Source organism: Alnus glutinosa, chromosome 11, assembly GCF_958979055.1.
Source record: "Alnus glutinosa chromosome 11, dhAlnGlut1.1, whole genome shotgun sequence".
Lineage (NCBI taxonomy): Eukaryota > Viridiplantae > Streptophyta > Magnoliopsida > Fagales > Betulaceae > Alnus > Alnus glutinosa.
The window spans coordinates 28,321,795-28,339,815 of record NC_084896.1 but is presented as its reverse complement, the minus strand read 5'-3'; the positions used below and the strand labels follow the sequence as shown (position 1 = coordinate 28,339,815).

The 18,021-nt window shown below is 32.2% G+C and overlaps 1 protein-coding gene and 1 long non-coding RNA gene across 2 annotated transcripts; both read right to left on the bottom strand.

Moving 5' to 3' along the window:
* Positions 1-8,881: 8,881 nt before the first annotated feature.
* On the bottom strand, positions 8,882-10,165 carry LOC133881479 (uncharacterized). Its single transcript, XR_009902526.1, has 3 exons — positions 9,832-10,165; positions 9,562-9,630; positions 8,882-8,931 (listed from the first exon to the last, which is right to left on the bottom strand). It is a non-coding gene; the product is annotated as an uncharacterized LOC133881479 (long non-coding RNA).
* A 4,070-nt stretch (positions 10,166-14,235) lies between these two features.
* LOC133881473 (UPF0481 protein At3g47200-like) lies at positions 14,236-16,957 on the bottom strand. The gene is made up of 2 exons (XM_062320416.1): positions 16,719-16,957; positions 14,236-15,700 (listed from the first exon to the last, which is right to left on the bottom strand). The coding sequence occupies exon 2, from the start codon at positions 15,674-15,676 to the stop codon at positions 14,321-14,323; it is 1,356 nt and encodes a 451-aa protein (XP_062176400.1). The 5' UTR covers positions 15,677-15,700; positions 16,719-16,957; the 3' UTR covers positions 14,236-14,320.
* Positions 16,958-18,021: the final 1,064 nt, after the last annotated feature.

Sequence of the window (18,021 nt, the reverse complement as noted above, 5' to 3'; positions counted from 1 at the left end):
AAAAAAATTCCTGCTAATTTTCTATTTTTGGCTTTGATAATCAAAATCATGATTTTCTTCTTGCTATTTTTCTTCTTCATACTTATTTTCATTCTAAACTACACCTATGAGAATAAAGATTTTAACATGTTTTAATTATATGAATTAAACTAAAAATAAGGGTCTTATGTTTTACTTCGTTTGAATGTTTTATAGGATATTTGTTTTTCTTTTATGTGATTTACATAATTTTCACTTATTTTTTGGAAGTGTTATTCTTCTTTTGAAAGTCAAAAAAGGCAAAATTTTATTTGGTTATTGAGCTTCTACAAAATCTTTGAAATACATGTTAAATATCACTATAAACATAATGACAATAGAAAAGAGCATAACCAAGCTAGGAAACAAATGAGAAAGTGTATAACACGTACCTGTTATACAACTTCAAGCTTGTTGTACCCCTTTGGTAAAAGAGTGGCAGATGAATGGGAATTAAATGATCGATCACACAAACCTTTTTCTCCTTTGGTAAATGAAAATACAAATCTATTCACTATCACAATGATGCAAGGTTTCAACACAAAGGATAATTTGGTAGAAAATACAAAATATTTGGTATGATTCCAAAACTGTGATTGACTTGGTTAATTTATAATGAACGTAAATATTCATTTCTTGTTTCCTTTGTCTCTAAACCTTCCTTTCTTTGTGTTCATGTTTGTCTATTCTCTTGCTTTGTCCTTTTCTTGGTTTCCACTTCTTCTTTTTGTTTCTTCTTCCTCCTTTTTTTTTGTTCTTTTGTTTCTCTTGAATAGTTTTTGGGGTAATTACCTTTTTCCTCCATGAACTACCAAAAAATGCGCGATGCTCCCATGAACTACCAACTCGACCAAAATAAAGCATTCAACTACCAAAGACAACCATTTTTTTCCCTTCCGTTAGTCAAGGGGTTAAAACAAACGGTCAACTGGTCACATGACTGTCACACGCCATTTTACCCTCATTTTCTTCCATTTTTCCTCCCATGAACTACCACCATCTTCCTCTTTTCCCCCCATGAAGTACCACCATCTTCCAACATGCCCCCATGTAAAATGGCACATGACCCGTTGACTGTTTCTTTTAACCCCTCTAACTGTCGGAAAGGGGGAAAATAGTTGTCTTTGGTAGTTAAATGCTCTATTTTGGTCGAGTTGGTAGTCCATGGGGGCATCGCGCATTTTTTAATAGTTCATGGGGGGAAAAGGTAATTACCCCATAGTTTTTTATTCTTTTACTTTATCTTTTTCTTTATTCCTACACCTCCATTTCTTGCAAGTTTAGATATTCATTACATGACTCAGCAAAGTTTGAGTAATTCTAGAAGTCTATCATGTACGTGTTGCTCTTGTGTCTCTCTAAAAAAGATATGTCTTTTAAAATCACCATTTGATTAAAATTCAATATAATCAATCACAAGCCCAATAGTGATTTTAAAAACCACCTCATTTTTTGAGTAACAGAAGAGGGACTTCTAGCATTGCTTCCAAAGTTAGCATACAATATTATTGAAGTTTATCATCCAATATTATTAGGCCCGGCCTAACTATCACTAAAATGGTTTACAAAGAATTAAATTTCTACTTTCGTAGACAAAACAAACATTTGATATGCCCTAAAACTATGAAAGAGAAGCGAGTTATAATGACTCTAATTGTTATTATTTTTTTCTTGTCTCAAGAACTACAGCTTTGTTTATTAAAAAATTTTGTTTTTTGTTTTTTACTTTCTCTTCTAAATACAAAATCATTAACAAACGGTATAAAGACAAAAGTATACTCTTTAAAACACAAAACTAGTTTTTACATTTATGTATCAAAACACTTTTTTAAACGAAAAACAAAAAATACCACCCAATACACATTAACATGCAGAGCCGTAATTTCTTTTTGTACATCCTCATTTATTCTCTTGCTTTGTCCTTTTCTTCATCTTTACATCTTCTCTTCATTTCTTCTTCCTACAATTTTTTTTTTCAAAAAAATTTTCACATGCTCATTTATTCTCTTGCTTTGCTTTTTTATTTATCTCCACACTTTCTTTTCTCGCGAGCTTAAATGTCTATTGCAAGCTTCACCAAGTTAGCAGCAATATTGAAGTTTATCATCCTTGAGTACTTGGCCAAACTATAATGGTTTATGAAGGATGAAATCTCAATTTCGTGAATGAAAAAATTAAATTAAATTGTTACTCTCCCAAAACTATGACGAAAATTGGTTATAAACTTATAATGAATATAATGTTCTAGTGGGTAAAAGGAACTGCAGGGTGGGTAAAGATAGACATTGTATGAGGAGTGCATGAAGAGATTAGAATTACAAAATAATATTATAAGAGAGCAACAACAGCTCAACCTTTGAATAAAGTTTTAACTATTTAGCAATTCTTGTTTGTTATTGTTACTAGCTTATAACCCGCTCGAAGAGCGGGACTATTAGTATTCAAATATTTTTTCTCAGTCATTTAACTAATTGCTACCAAAAAATATAAAAAAAATATTGTTTATAAGATCATTTTGAACAACAATTTTTTACTCAATAGTATAAACGCACATACTAAATAAATTTAAAAATTTATAAAGTTTAATATCCTTATAAATTGGAACATGTTAAATAATTGTTCCCATAGATGTAGTCTAAAACGAAATGAACTATGTTGGTGTACGAACATAAAAAATAAAAAATAAAAATAAAAAAACTATAAAAATAAATCATAATACATTATAAAACCTTGAAAGCTAATGTCGATCATATAAAAGCTGAGATCTTCCATAGAATATGAATTAATGGTGACATGTGGCGTGAAACCCATATTTTTTAGTGACTAAACCGGTCATTTAAGTACTAAACCGGTCTTATAAATAAAATTGAATCGGTCTATTTAATATATCTCTCTCTCTCTCTATTAATGATACAATTAGTCTCTCTCTCAATTAATGATACAATTAAAGGTGTTTCTTTAGTATTTTATATTTTCTATTGAAATCTAAATATGTTTCCATTTTGTTTGTGAAATTTTTGGTTGAGCAATTATTCATTTGAATGTTTATGAGATTTTTTTTTTTTTCGAATGTTCAAAATTGAAATATAATAGATATCACTTCAACAATAAAAAAAATTCCTGCTAATTTTCTATTTTAGACTTTGATAATCAAAATTATGGTTTTCTTCTTGCTATTTTTCTTCTTCATACTTATTTTCATTCTAAACTACACGTATAGGAATAAAGATTTTAACATGTTTTAATTATATGAATTTAACTAAAAATAAGGGTCTTATGTTTTACTTTGTTTGAATGTTTTATGGGATATTTGTTTTTCTTTTATGTGATTTACATGATTTTCACTTATTTTTTGAAAGTGTTATTCTACTTTTGAAAGCCAAAAAATGCAAAATTTTATTTGGTTATTGTGCACAAAATGAATAGAAATGCTTTTAAAACACTAAAGAATTAATTAAGCATTAAATTTGAAATGTCTTTTTTTTTTTTTAATGTTCAAAATTATATGGATTTTATTTTTATTGAAATATAATAGGTACGTATCACACTAACAATATCATAGATTCCTACTATTAATCCTACTATTAATGCTTTGATAATCAAAATTCAGGTTTATCTCTTGCTATTTTTTTTTTCTTTACACTTCTTTTGTTCCTCCTGGCTAGATCCGGTGGAGGCTAGTTTTTCCCTAACTTTTTTGGGCTATGGTGGCTTTTTTATTTGTTTTTCTTTGTTTTTTCTTTTGTTTGGCAGGATTGTTCATCTCAAGATGTCATCTTAGGGGGAGTAGCCGAGCCATCGTGTTGTCGGTGGGATGAATTTTGGCCCGTTCTTTCACTTTTTTTCTTTGATTTTGGAAGCCAGATTTACACTTCCTTGCCGACTTCTGATTGACACACACCCCCCAGACGCATTCTCCGTCGTCTTCAGCCCCTGCCGCCGCAAGATCCGGTCGTGTCGGTCACCGGAGATCGGCGCGCGGTGCCTACGCACCTGGGGGCTCTCTGCTGTTTGGTGTGCGTGTGGGCCACGCGCCACCTTTTTCAAGTCGTTCTCTGTGGCAACCGGTCATACGACGTCGGACCTCCGTCTGGGTGGCACCGGTGTCGGCGCGTCCTTCATGTACCGCAGTCCGGCAACTTGGCCCCTTTCCTCCACTACCGGCAGATTGTTTTGGGTGGTTTTTGCTTAAGTGTTTGTGTGTTTTTTCTCTTTTTCTCTAGTCACAGTCTGCTTGTGTTTGGTTCAAATTTTATGAGAATATCTGTTGGCTAATTGCTAAATCTGATCTCTTTTCTTTAGAAAGTAAGCGTTAATGTAAGAGATGCTCAAATGTCATTCTTGTAAAAGATGCATTTCTACTTAGGCAATTGTTTTACTAAGCTAGATCCTTCTGGTTTAAATAATGGGGGGTCTTGTCCTTTATTTTGAAGTTGTAAACCTTTGGCTTTTTGCCATATCAATGATAGAATACAGTTTCGGTTCAAAAAAAAATAATAATAAATAAATAAACTACACATATGAGAATATTTTGAATGTATTAATTTATATGGATTAAAACTAAAATTATGATTCTTTTGATAGTAAAATTTTATGTGATTTATATATTCATCCAATGTTCTTTGTGCAATAGAGAATTATGACACGTGACATGAACCCATAATTTTTAAACACTAAATCGATTTTTTAAGTAAAAAAAACTTGATTAATTTTAAAGGTTGAACCTTGTTTTGTCATGATTTTAATAAATTTATTGTGTTTTAATGAAAAATATCATGGTTGTTAATCTACATGAGACCCAAATAATGATTTTTTCGCATTATATCATTAAGTGTCATTATAGCCGCATTAAGTTTTGAGTTTTTTTTTTTTTAAAAAAAAATTAAAATTAAAATCATGCATTAATTATAAGTGGTCAGTTTTTTTTTCTCCCCAAAATTTTATTATTTTTTTAAAAAAAAAAAAAAAAAATCCTTATATGAGATTTCATTAAGTTCAAAATTTTAATGTACAATATTATGATTTCAAAATTTATGACTCTCTAAAATTATAGAGAGACAAAATTTAAAACTAAGAACGTACTACATTAACTACTCATAATTAACCATATAGGTATTGTATGCATTAATTATTAGTGGTCAGATTTTTTTTTTTCTCTAAAATTTTATTTCAAAAATTTTCCTTCTATGAAATTTTGTTAAGTTCAAAATTTTAATGTACAATATTATGGTTTCAGAATTTACGACTCTCCAAAATTATAGAAAGACAAAATTTAAACTAAAAACGTACTACATTAACTACCCATAATTAACCATATAGGTATTGTATGCATTAATTCTAAAAAAAACTGTACAAGTAAGCTGAAAAATCATATTACTCTTTAGGATTTGAAACATCTTGAATTGTGAAATTAAAAACATCCAACAGCGACATTCAAGAGAAGAACAGAGTGTTGAATTACATAATTTTGTTTTTGTTTTTGTTTTTTTTTTTTTTTTAAGGACTTTGCTTTCTTTTCTTCTTCTTTTTTTTTTTTTTTTTTTTTTTTTTTGTGGAGGTTGAAGGACTTTAGATTTTATGTATTTTTATAATTAGGATCTAGATATTCTTCTGCTATTTTTTTTTTTCCTTTATACTTTCCATTTTGAACCATGTTTACCTATGAGAATAAATTTTCTCTGTATTTTTTTTTTTCCTAATGTTCAGAATTATTTGTGTTTTTTTTGTATTGAAATATAATAGGTATCACACAAAGGTTCCTACTAATTTTGTATTAATGCTTTGATATTTAGATTAAACTATATATTCTTTTTGATATTTTTTTTCTTTATACTTTTCATTTTAAACCACGTATACCTATGGGAACAAAGATTTAAACATGTTTTAATGTATATAGATTAAACTAACATAAAGACTTACATTTTTCGGAGTTTAATTTTTTTTCTTTTATGTGATTTACTCAATTTTTAGCCATTTTTTGAAAGTGTTTTTATACTTGTGAAAGCAAAACAAGGCAAATGTTTATTTGATTGTTGTGCATAAAAAGAATATAAATACTTTTGAAACACCAAAAATATATTAAGCATTGAACATGATGTGAAAATTTATTTGATTGTGTTAAATGTTTAATGAAAGATTTTGTTTTATTTTGTTTAGTTTGTTCAATATTTTTTTAAATGTTTATAATTACTTGGGTTTTATTTGTATTTATATATAATAGGTATCACACTAACAACATCATAGATTCCTACTAATTTTTTATTAATGTTTTGGTAATTCGATTAAACCATGTTTTCTTCTTGCTATTTCTTTTTCCTTTATACTTATTTTTCGTTATAAACTATTCACATTGGCACAAAGATTTTAACATGTTTTAATTTATATGGATTAAACTAAAATTAATTGTCTTATTTTTTTAGTTCATTTGAATGTTTTAAGGAATATTTTTGTTTTCGTTTGTATGATTTATTCGATTTTAGCCATTTTGTTTGGTTTGCTATATTTTTTTTTAGTATGTTCAGAATTATATAGGTTTTATTTGTATTGAAATGTAATATGTATCACACCAATAATATTAGAGACTCCAGCTAATTTTTTTTTATTAATGCTTTGATAATCATAATCTATAGGTTTTCTTCTTGCTTTTTTTTTTTTTTTTTTTCTTTTCTTTATACTTATTTTCATTTTAAACTACTAATATGGGAACAAAGATTTTAATATGTTTTAATTTATATGGATTAAAATAAAATTAAAGGGTCTTATTTTTTAATATATTTGAATTTTTTTAATTTTATTTTTTTTTTTTTTGGTATGATTCACTCAATTTTTTTTTTTTTGAAGTGTTTTTTCTACTTTTGAAAGCAAAATAAGACAAAAAAAATTATTTGATTAAACATTGAACGTAATGTTAGAGGATTTATTTGATTTATTAAATGTTGAATGAAAAATTTTATTTTATTTTGTAGGATTTGGCTTAAGTGCTGTAAAAAAAAATTACAACACCATCTTAACCATTGAAAAAACTACAGTACCTATATTGTAATATTTGGAATTTAGATTTTCCTTTTGTTTTTTTTTTAATTTTTTTTTATACTTTTTTTCGTTATAAACTACACCTATGTAAACAAATATTTTAAAAAGTTTTGCTTTTTTTGGGTTAAAATAAAATTAAGGGTCTTACCCTTTATTGTCTTTTTATTGAAAGATGTGTGATAATTTTTTATTTTTTTTTTGCAAGCATTTTTTAACCTATAATAAAAAGACTAAATATGTTTAAATTTCAAAACTAAATTATAATGTAGAATCCTGCGAGTATGTTTTTATGTCTGCATGTAAGTAATTTTAATTAAAATTTTACTTTTATTTATCTCCAACATATTCTTTTACTGTGAGTTGTTTTGGCTTGGCAAATCAAGATAGTTAAAGCTTCATTTTACAACTCACCATCATTGAAATCATGGATATTGAATTCTTTCTATATATAGGGTCCTTAAACAAGTCTCACCATCATTGAGATTATGGGTATGGACTTCTGTAGGCTCCTTAAAATAAGATCATCGAATAATAAAGTAACAACCAAGGCAATATGTGGTTAGCAATTCCTAGTTTGGTGAACCTGAAAGATGATTTTACGAACCCTTTGCTAAAGCTAGAAGAGAGCATCACCCGGTGCGGTGCAGTGCAATGCAATACATTTTGTTTGAGCCATTCATTTGAAATAGGATTTTTCTCAAGTCAATAATTTAACAATTAATTATGAAGAAAAAAGATTTTATTACTCAAAACAGACAACAAAGTTGCTAAAAGAATATTGGAACAAACATAAAATACAAAAATGAAGCCAAACAGTTAGGGCTGGCTAAGAAGACTCTCCAGAGCTCATACTCGATATTCTCTCTAGCGTACACAGCATGAACTTACCAAACATCTTGATAAATCAATTTTTGAAGATAAATATCATAGAGTAGTATTAAGTTCCTTCAGTAACGTATACAGGATGCTTCAGGTGCTCCACAATAAATACGTCATCTGTGACTTCAAGTCCTTCACTGTCAGGAAGTACAATTCTCAGAATTAGACTACGTAGAATTTGAAGAAAGAAATGTTTTACACCAAGAAGCATCCAATATTCCATAGAATAAAACTGCAATTGGATCAGCATGAACTGCTTGGTTTGCACATAGCAGGATATTTTATCTACAGTAATTACATGCAACATCTTCTATACTGTTACTAATGAACAGGAAAGAATAAATTTACATCAAATAGAGCACATCATGCTTATGCAATGGGAACTAGTAAGTACATTTCAACTAGGTGAAAAATAATAATACTATTAAAAAGGAGTTCTTAAGTACCTATTTACAAGCTCAAAACCCTTTTTAACTCGGGTTTAATAACCTGCAAAAAGAAATCGATTAGGCAGCAACATTATTATTCACCCTATGCACTATTAAAGTCACTTGAGCCTTACTCATTTCCAAAAGGCACCTCAATGGAAGAGGTTTGCTCAAGGCTTATAAAACCCACAACCCAGACATACCTTAGCAATGTGGGACTATTAACACACCCTCTCACATGTGGCATCTTTTTGCCAAACACGTGTTCAACATCGGGAGGGAAGGCCCAACATTGTCCAAGGGCTTGTGGCTCTGATACCATATTAAAGTCACTTGAGCCTTACTCATTTCCAAAAGGCACCTCAATGGAAGAGATTTACTCAAGGCATATAAAGCCCACAATCCAAGTATACCTTGACAATGTGGGACTCTTAACATGCACCCAAAAAACGATCATCTAAAACAAAATATATATATATATATATAGATGCTTTCAACATTAAACCTGTGGGGTCTGCATTTCCCAAAGTTTTTTCCTGTCCAAAGTTCTTACTACAAAAGATTCGCTGTTGGCCTGCACAAGATTAGAAAACAAGTTTCACTATTCACCAAGTCAATTCATTGAGAAAATCTATGCTAATATCAAGGTCAGTTGATTTAAACAGGGACGATCGTGAAAATAATGGCTACGAGATACCCAAATAGTGTCATTTAGGCATTTATATGACCCAAAGTAGTTGAAATGAAGGGTCCATTGAACTAAGAAAATATCTTTGGAAATTGAAGTAAAAGATATGGAAAACAGAAATTCCTAAACAAAATAGAGAAGAGAAGGGAAATGCAAAGATCTACTACTAGAACAAGAAGCCACCAAATAGGAAGAATTTGTTCCGACCAAAAAAGCACATGAAACTCTTTAAAAATCATTTATATAGATATTCATCTGAATCATAAAGGCTATTCAACAGAACTTCATAAATTAACAAAACTACCAATTTTTGTAGCAAAAGTGTAATGTGAAGTTGATGTTTTTGTTCTAAACATTCAAGTGCCTTCAAATAATTTCTTTTCCAACTTGCAATCATTTTTATTTTCGGGTAAGTAATGTAAAAAAAATAAAAAATAAATAAAAATAAAAATAAAAAACATAGGCAAATGGGCAATCTATAAACTATCGCAGTAACTGTCTACAATCAACCAATACCTCTTTGATCGTAGCTTTTACAGGAACCCCAAGTACAGCTGCTCCATTTAGCAAACCATCTTTAAGAACCTTAAACCAAACGATTGACAAAGTCTAATCATCCTCTGACATTAAAAATCATATTTTTGAACCAAAAAAAAAAATTGTACGTGTAGGTAAAGCCAGAAAGTGAGAAGGGGAAGAAGAGCAGAAGGTATAGTGCCGAAGTAACGCAGGAGAATACAATATGCATTCCCAGATATTATCATATTAGCTCGAATTGAAACTCACCATGTTCATAGATGACATCTTTTGAAACGTACTTTATAGTTCAACAAGGTAGTCTAGCAACTAAGCCTCATAACTGCCTCCACTTGTCGCATGGAGCTTTAGTCTTTTCTTCTGACCCTCAAATATTGCCAATTTTGGACTGTCAAGCAAGTTAGCAACTACGTTCTAATATTCACACTAGATGCTTCAGACTAGTGCCAATAAGTGTAAGCTACTATTTTCTAATATTCACACTAGCTTGAAAAGAGTACGCTGAAGCAAACTAGTCCTTAAACAAACCCCCCTTGCAAAATATGCAGATTGCAGGTTATTTCTACATTTTGCATATTCGACCAAGTTCTTAACTTGTTCCTATTTGTGATTTCAAATCCTTTCATCTATCAAGTTGGAGACTTAGAGTGGTTGTAAGCAAACAAATGGAAAGGTTACTTTATTATTCTTCAAGTTTTTATAGGTACACAATACAAATTTAAAGAACGGTTGAAAACACCTAGATATTGAAATGGAATCCTCAATAAAGAAACTCCAACCTCCAAGAGACATTGCCTGTATTAAGTTTACCCAAACAAAGATTCTCTACAACTGCTCTATCTAAAAGGAAAAAAAAAAAAAAAAAAAACAAACAAATGAGGACATAGGCATAACAGGTTATGCATCAAAATTCAATCCTCCACATATATTCATATCACACCCTAATATTACCTGATGCTTTTTTTCCCAAATGACTTGCCCCTGATCAAAGAAGATGCTGAACAAGAATGACAATTTTAAACTAAGGGAAATAATTGGAATTGAAAACATAGACTATGTGGAAAGAAACATGACTGAAATGTTTGAATGATGGTATTTATACTCGTAAGTCCTTGTTTACTGAATAAGGTTATCCCGTTAAGTATATCTTAGTTTGTTGTTCAACTCAGCCTCGTAGCCCCTCGGTGACATCACGTGCAAAGAAATTGGCTGCTCCCTGTGTAACATTTTGCGGGATACTCTGTTTCAAAGAATAGCATGACAGCTTGAGTGTTTGGCTCTACTTGTTATCTTGCTCATTCATTGACAAAAGAAAAAGGTGTTGGCTTTTTCTTCACTGTCCTTGGAGTCCATGATTTCACTGGATGATTCTTAAACAGAGGGCATTCTGTATGAATTTTAGCTTTTTCATGTTATTGTACTATAATTAACCCCAAGGGGTTGGCTCAAGTGGTAATGCCTTGGTCTTTGTGGTAGTCCCATGAGGTTTAAGGTTCGAATTTTCTTGAGTGCAAACAATTCATTGAGACCGGCTCGCCGGCGAAGCCGGAGTATTACCCCGATCCATGTGGAAGGGGTACTTTATATGGATCCGATATTTACTTGATAGAGGTGGGTACACGAAGTGGCCCTGCCTTAGGAAGTCCAAAAAAAAAAATGTTATTCTACTGTAATTTTCCAGAGTTTGTGAGTTGCATGGAGAGTGAAGTGATTTGGTGCAGTGGCAATGAATGAGACCTTTTTTTTTGTGTGTGTGTGCACGTGCTGAGTGGCCATGTATCGACATTATATCTGTTCTATAACATTCACTCATTCCTGCTGTGTTTCTTTAGGGGATATGAATCAGGGTCAGGAACTGGAGGTTGTAGTGGACTTTTCTGTTGGAATAACACCAAACCTCATAAGAGGGAAAGGGTAGGCTGTTGCTTTATTTACCCCTTTCGTTTTTTGTTTTATTTCTGTAGGGAAACTTGTTTAACCTGAAAGAAACTTGTTGGTACTTTGTCTGTAAGCAGGTTAAAGGGACCTCAGTTCGACCACACAAAGGTGGACGGTTTTCATTGTTTGGTGATTGCAGTAGGCCAAAGAAAACAGAGAGCAGATCTAGAAGTTAAATGGGAGAAATCATATTTTGGATTTTCTGATATACTCTTGGTTTTCACTACATATTTTTCTGTATTTAGTTCTACAGTTGAGCCATTCTTCAAGGGTGGGAGCGAGAAGGAAACATGATATGTAAAGGTTACGTGGTTGGCTTCTGCATTTTCTTAGCTCCATCCTGATACTATGCGATCAATAAAGGAAAGGGACATTGGATGTTAAGTTATTACTCTTGTTTTGCCCTTTTTGGTCTGCTGCTCAGTTCTAGTTGCAGATGTTAAGTTATCATTCGAAGTGGGAGTGTCACTTGCTAAATCCAGTGGTGTAATTGACTTGTTGAATAATGACTAGCTGATTTTTATCATTATTTTTGTGCATGGGACACAGGTTGGGGAGAATTGTAACATGTATTCTAAAGCCCTCTTAGGCTTCGGAGAAAATCATACAAGGTGAGGAGATTGGTCTTGTCTGTTTGCTTTTAGGACGTGGGATTACACTGAAAAGATTAACAATTGAATCTTTCAGGTTTTCTTCCAATAACATTGTGAACTTTGCAGACATTACCTGTCTTTTTTCTCTTTTTCTTAACAATTGAATCCGGCCAGTAGGCCATAAGCGGACCATTATGGCCAGAATCCCGCCAGAACAGCTGGAATTCGGCACAGACGGGGCGAGTTTTCCTGTAACTCCAAAAACCACATGACCTCACTTTAGTTGGGAATCCTGTTCCTGTGTCAACAAATTGATGTCCTGTGGCTTCGTTTATGCCATAGATTGGGGCCCTACGCAAATTGCACATTGTCCTAGCTCCACTTGTATTGTGGTCCTTGGGCCTTGGCTGAAGAATAATAAAAATGCCTTCCAAAAGTACCATTCGTTTGTATAAAAATATGACTCGATGTGAATGAAAATGTTCCCCTATATCCATCCAATTAAGTTCGAAACCTTTTGACACATTTTTCCGTTGATGCTTCACGTTTGGTGCATTTGCGCCATATTCCGCCCATTTTAACACTAAATACTACGAATGAGTGTAACTTGTGATAGGTTGTAGTCAGAATGGGTCAAGTATAACATTTTAAAATTTCGTGGTCTAAGTGCCAAATGGGTGATTGTTTGAGGGCACTAAATGTATATTTTTTTTTCCTAATTTTTAATTGCATTTTGGAAAGTTTTAGTCAAAAAAAAAATTTACGTGTAGCACACATGTTGCTAGGCTATCTCCGAAAGGTTAGAGGTGGCCCGGGACACCATCGAAAACTCCCACGGGTTGGCCCAGACCACCCTCAAAAACTCTCACCCCCAAAAAGGTCTTTAGGGGAGGCCGGACCCCCACCTCCAAGTGACTAAGAGGAGAGGCTTTTCGCCACCTTCATATTTTGAAGTTATTTCTTTCTTCTTTTTTTACTTTTATTTTTTTAGAACTCTCAAGTGTGCTATACTTGCTAGCAATCCTACCAGGCCCACCAACCCGGGTAGGCCCAAGGAAAGCCCATCTTCCCCAATGCACAACAAGCCCAAGGAAGAATGCCACATGGGATCGCCACTCGCCACGTTACTTCAATTATTTCCCACATTTCTGACAGGACATTAGGTGACGCCATACCATAACTAGGATATGCGTGTCGCACCCTACCATTCTACAATATTAGCAAATGATATTTAGAACCGTGTTATGCCAGTGGATGACACCCAATGTAATCTTTTGCCTTTGCTTGTCATTTTTTGCTTCTTTGTAGCCGTTTGTTTGTATATTGTATGGGCCTCTTCAGGTTTTAAGCTGTCTTGTTTTTAAGAGGTTGCCTGTGAAACCTTTTATGTTCTTGTTGAGTTTTTCTAATAAATTCTTATATATATAAGTTGTGAAGAATATTTGAAATCTCTTCAAACATCACAGCAATAGAGGAGGGTATAAACCAATAAAATAATACAGAGAAAAAATTGCAAAAAAAATAAATAAATAAAACTTGTGGCGTGACTTGTAGATGGATGAAAAGCCCCAGACCGAATGTTAATGGACAAGTTCGTCCCTCCAAATGCACTAACTGGCCATGGAGAGAGAAATGGTGAGGATCCTTGTCTTTAATTTGGTACATGAACTACATATTTGTTGTGCCTCCAAAATGTCACAGAGATGGTTATGAAGTACGAGTTTCTGCTTCCTTTTTTAATCATACACAAATTCCCTATACACAAAACTATATATATATATATATATATATATATATATATATATATATATATATATATATATATCTAACTGCTAGATGCACCAAATGTGTTGCATTAGTAATATGAGAGCAAGACAGAGACGGAAATAAACTAAAAGAATTACGAACAAATTAAAGTAGCGATCCTGAATAATTGATTGAAAATATCTCAAAGTGTATAATTAAAAAATGTGATTTCAAAGAGTATAAACAATATAGCAAATAAAGCATATAGGAAAAAAAAATAAAATAAATAAAGGCAGATTATAACTGAGTGCAAAAGGAAAAATTTAGTACTGATTGATCAAGGTCAAATTTAAATTTTCAAAGTTGTAGACTACAATTCCACAAACCTCGTACTCCTAAAACAATGAAATACGATCACAATGCAATTCAATATCATTCGAATTACACAAACTTCAAATTGATCATAATGAGATAATAGAGCATACAGTTTGTATGAGAGTGAGTACCAGAAGGATAATAGCAGCTACAGTAGAAGCAGTTATCCAAGGAGTGCTAAAATAATCACGTCTCAAGGTAGCCTTCCAAATATGACGAGGATCCTCATAGAATGTATTCAAATCTTTATAGAGATTACAATAGATGGACGTTGAGTACCCATATAAAACATTTATGCCCAGATTGTTGGCCAAAGTTGTCACTGCATTGTTGTCGCCTAAACCATTAAACAGGATCTTCTTTTGCACAAGTAAATCTACATCTTTGACAGTATCGATAAGGGAATCTACTAAGATAATATAATCGGTAATATAAGCATCAAACAAATAGTGATATTGTTCCAAGGCCACGAGGTTTCGAAAAAGAGACTCTGAACTATTGTATAATTCTAAGTGTGGTATTTCTAGCACTCCGTTTGTGAATTTTAAGTCAAATAAGCATTTGTTTGAGCCCACCTTAAACTTCACTCCTGCATCGTGCAACTGGCTTGCACTATACAAAGGCCGGACTCCAATTGCGTCATTGCCTCTTCGTGGTAGGCTACGTGATAGAGGCAAATAAAAGGTTCTCAACAAATCAAGGAAGTGAATTATTTCCAAATTGGGATCAAGAGACTTTTCTTGAGTGTTGAAAGGTTTAAAAAATTCAAAGGTAAGTTGAGCGAATGAAGGGAAGTCTGTGTAAGATGCAAATGCAAAGTTGAATATTTCCTTTATAATAAAGAAAGGAAGTTGATTTTCAAGCAACCACATGTCCTTAATTATACTATTCATCATTCGTGGTGTAAATCCTATTAAGTCCTCGTCACTCCTCCATTCTTCAAGCTTCCATATCAAGAAATACACAATAATGAAGCTCGCATCCACCAGGATCAATTTCACAAAATCATCACTGCTAAGTTGGATACTCTCTAAATAACAATGACGGACATCTTCTTCCTTATCCGTTACAATCCTTACTAATTTCTTCACATTTAAAGTAGCATTCTTCACAAATCGCTTGAAATATCTCACTTTAAGCTTTTCCATGGTTTCCAATCTTTCATCACCATGGTGAAAAGGCCCTATTGATATAAACTGAGGAATATAGGCTTCTTCGTTCAATTTGCGAAGATCATGTGGAACCCTGTAGATACAACATTTAGGTGATAAGGGAGGCTCCGAGCTTTCTAACATTTCTGTGATGTCATTTACCAATTGTGTGTCACGATCTTCAATTTCAACTGAAGCATTTGCTTCTCTATGAAGTTCTTCAATTTCAATCACATTTATTATTAAAGCATTTGCTTCTTCTTGAATTTCTTGACTCGATGATTCTTCCATATCTAGCAAGTTGCCTTAAATTTCCTAATGACAAAGACAAGGGTCACTAGCATATATTAAAAACATATTGGAGGATAGTTCCTATGATGCTGTAAGTATCTTTTAAATCCTTGATATTCACAAAATATTTAGAACTAAATTCATATGCACGCACGATGATGCATAGCAAGATAAGAAGGGGACAAGTAAAAAGGAGCCACGCTAGAACAGTATTAGCATATATATTGACAAAGGAGGAATCATGCTAGCTCTGATCTATTCTATTACTACTGGTTATAATTAAGGAAAAAAATAAGTACAAAATAATTTAAGAGTATTATTAATATTCATTTCTATTTATTCATTCGTTACAACACAGAAATAAAATCACATCTGTGTTAATTCCACCATTCCTATTCATCAAATCATATGTACCACTCACACTATCCCATCATGTTCAATATATGTGTTAACAGGTCAAGTACTGCATACATAGCTGCTTCAAATATTTATATGGGTGATGGCTTTTCGCCTTTTCCTATTGAGAGAGACATTAAGTACTACTAAATTAGGCTAATTTTTTAAAAAGAGAAATTTATAATGAGGGGTCGAATAACAAATTCTTTTATAGTTCATATATATATATATATATATATATATATATATATATATATATATATATATAATTAGAGGCTACCATAATTTGCTATATATAATCTTTAAAAAAAATTAAAATAAAAAATTAAAATAAAGAAAGAAAGTAAAAAGCAAGGCTGTCGAATGTCGATGACTGGAAAAGTACTGGGAATAAGTAAAGTGATTTGATTCCTACACTACACCATCACAACAACTACATAACAATCTCTCACATGAGGGTAGGCTCTAGTATGTGGGACTCACCCTCATGTGAGGAATTGTTATGTGATTGTTGTATTCGTATTATAAATTTAACATTTTTCATAAGTAAAAAAAAAAAAAAAAAAAACTCGAATCCAGAGATGTATGTTAAACCACTGCAAACTAAGAGATCTAGAGAGAGAGAGAGAGAGAGAGCAATTCAGACCTTTTTAGCTGCTGCAGATGTACGTACGTTTGACGTTTCCTTTGGATCGATCAGTACTGTAAACGAGCTATCTGTATTGTATGCAAAGCAGGTCGTTGATTTCACCCCATCTAGCTCCACCCATTCGTTTCTATAGAGAGTCAAGTTTTCAATGACCAACAGCTCTTTTGTGTTTGGTGGATCAACAATGAACGTAGCATTACTAGCACATATAAAACCCAACAAGACGTACTGCTTCATTTTGCAGCTAACGGTCTGCCTATTATTAAAAGATATCCAAATGACCAACAGCTCTTTTTTGTTTGGTGGATCAACAATGAACGTAGCATTACTAGCACATATAAAACCCAACAAGACGTACTGCTTCATTTTGCAGCTAACGGTCTGACTATTATTAAAAGATCTCCAGATGAACTGGTGGGTCTGACATGATGGATATTCTGGTGGAGGGTGGTAATATAAAAGGCGGTAATGGTGGGGCAGCCTCATTGTATAGAAATTGGAGGTCTAAAACTTAAAGTCAACAAGGGCAATGAGCAAAGGAAAAGATTCATGCTACATGTGATGAATCTGGTCCATCGGAGGATCGATCTCCGGCACGGGTTTCTATGCTAAAGAACGGATCTTTTACCAATTACCGCCACCCATTACGCCAAGAGAATCTCTCCCTGCCAGGGCGGCTCATAGGCTAGGTAAATTAGGGAATTGCTTAACGCTTTTAATTAAATAAGGTCATAAACAGTGATAGTATAATTAATTTTTTTCTTTTTTTTTTAGGTAAAGCCTCAATTATAACAAAAAAAAAAAAAAAAGTTAGTCAATGCTCCTTAATTAAGGCCTCAATTATGATAAAAAATAACATTATAATAAAAAAAAAATTGGTTAGTGCTCTTTAATTAAGGCTTCAATTACTATAATATATATATATATATAAAGAATTGAATTCCAAAATATTAAGGAAGAAAATAAAGAATTAAATTTCAAGATATATATATATGTATGTGTGTGTGTGTGTGTGTGTGTTTGTGTGTGTGTGTGCGCGCGCGCGCGCTGTGAGAACTTTTTGGTTTCTACATTATGAATTGGGGTTGTTTTAATATTGATGTGAGCCATATGCTTCGTGTATTGCCCAAATGGTTTGAAGTTGAGTATATTGCTTGGAATTATAAGAATGTAGTTTATTTTCCTACAAAGAAACTTCTCTCATGTTAATGATTGTATATTGTTGAGTTTGTTGTGGAATATTAATTTTATTTGTAAATTTTGATTTTTTTTTTTTTTTGACAAAAATTGGGACCATAAA

Bases quoted from the DNA above. Each gene is read 5' to 3' on its own strand.
- LOC133881473 (XM_062320416.1), bottom strand. From the start codon at position 15,676: ATGGAAGAATCATCGAGTCAAGAAATTCAAGAAGAAGCAAATGCTTTA.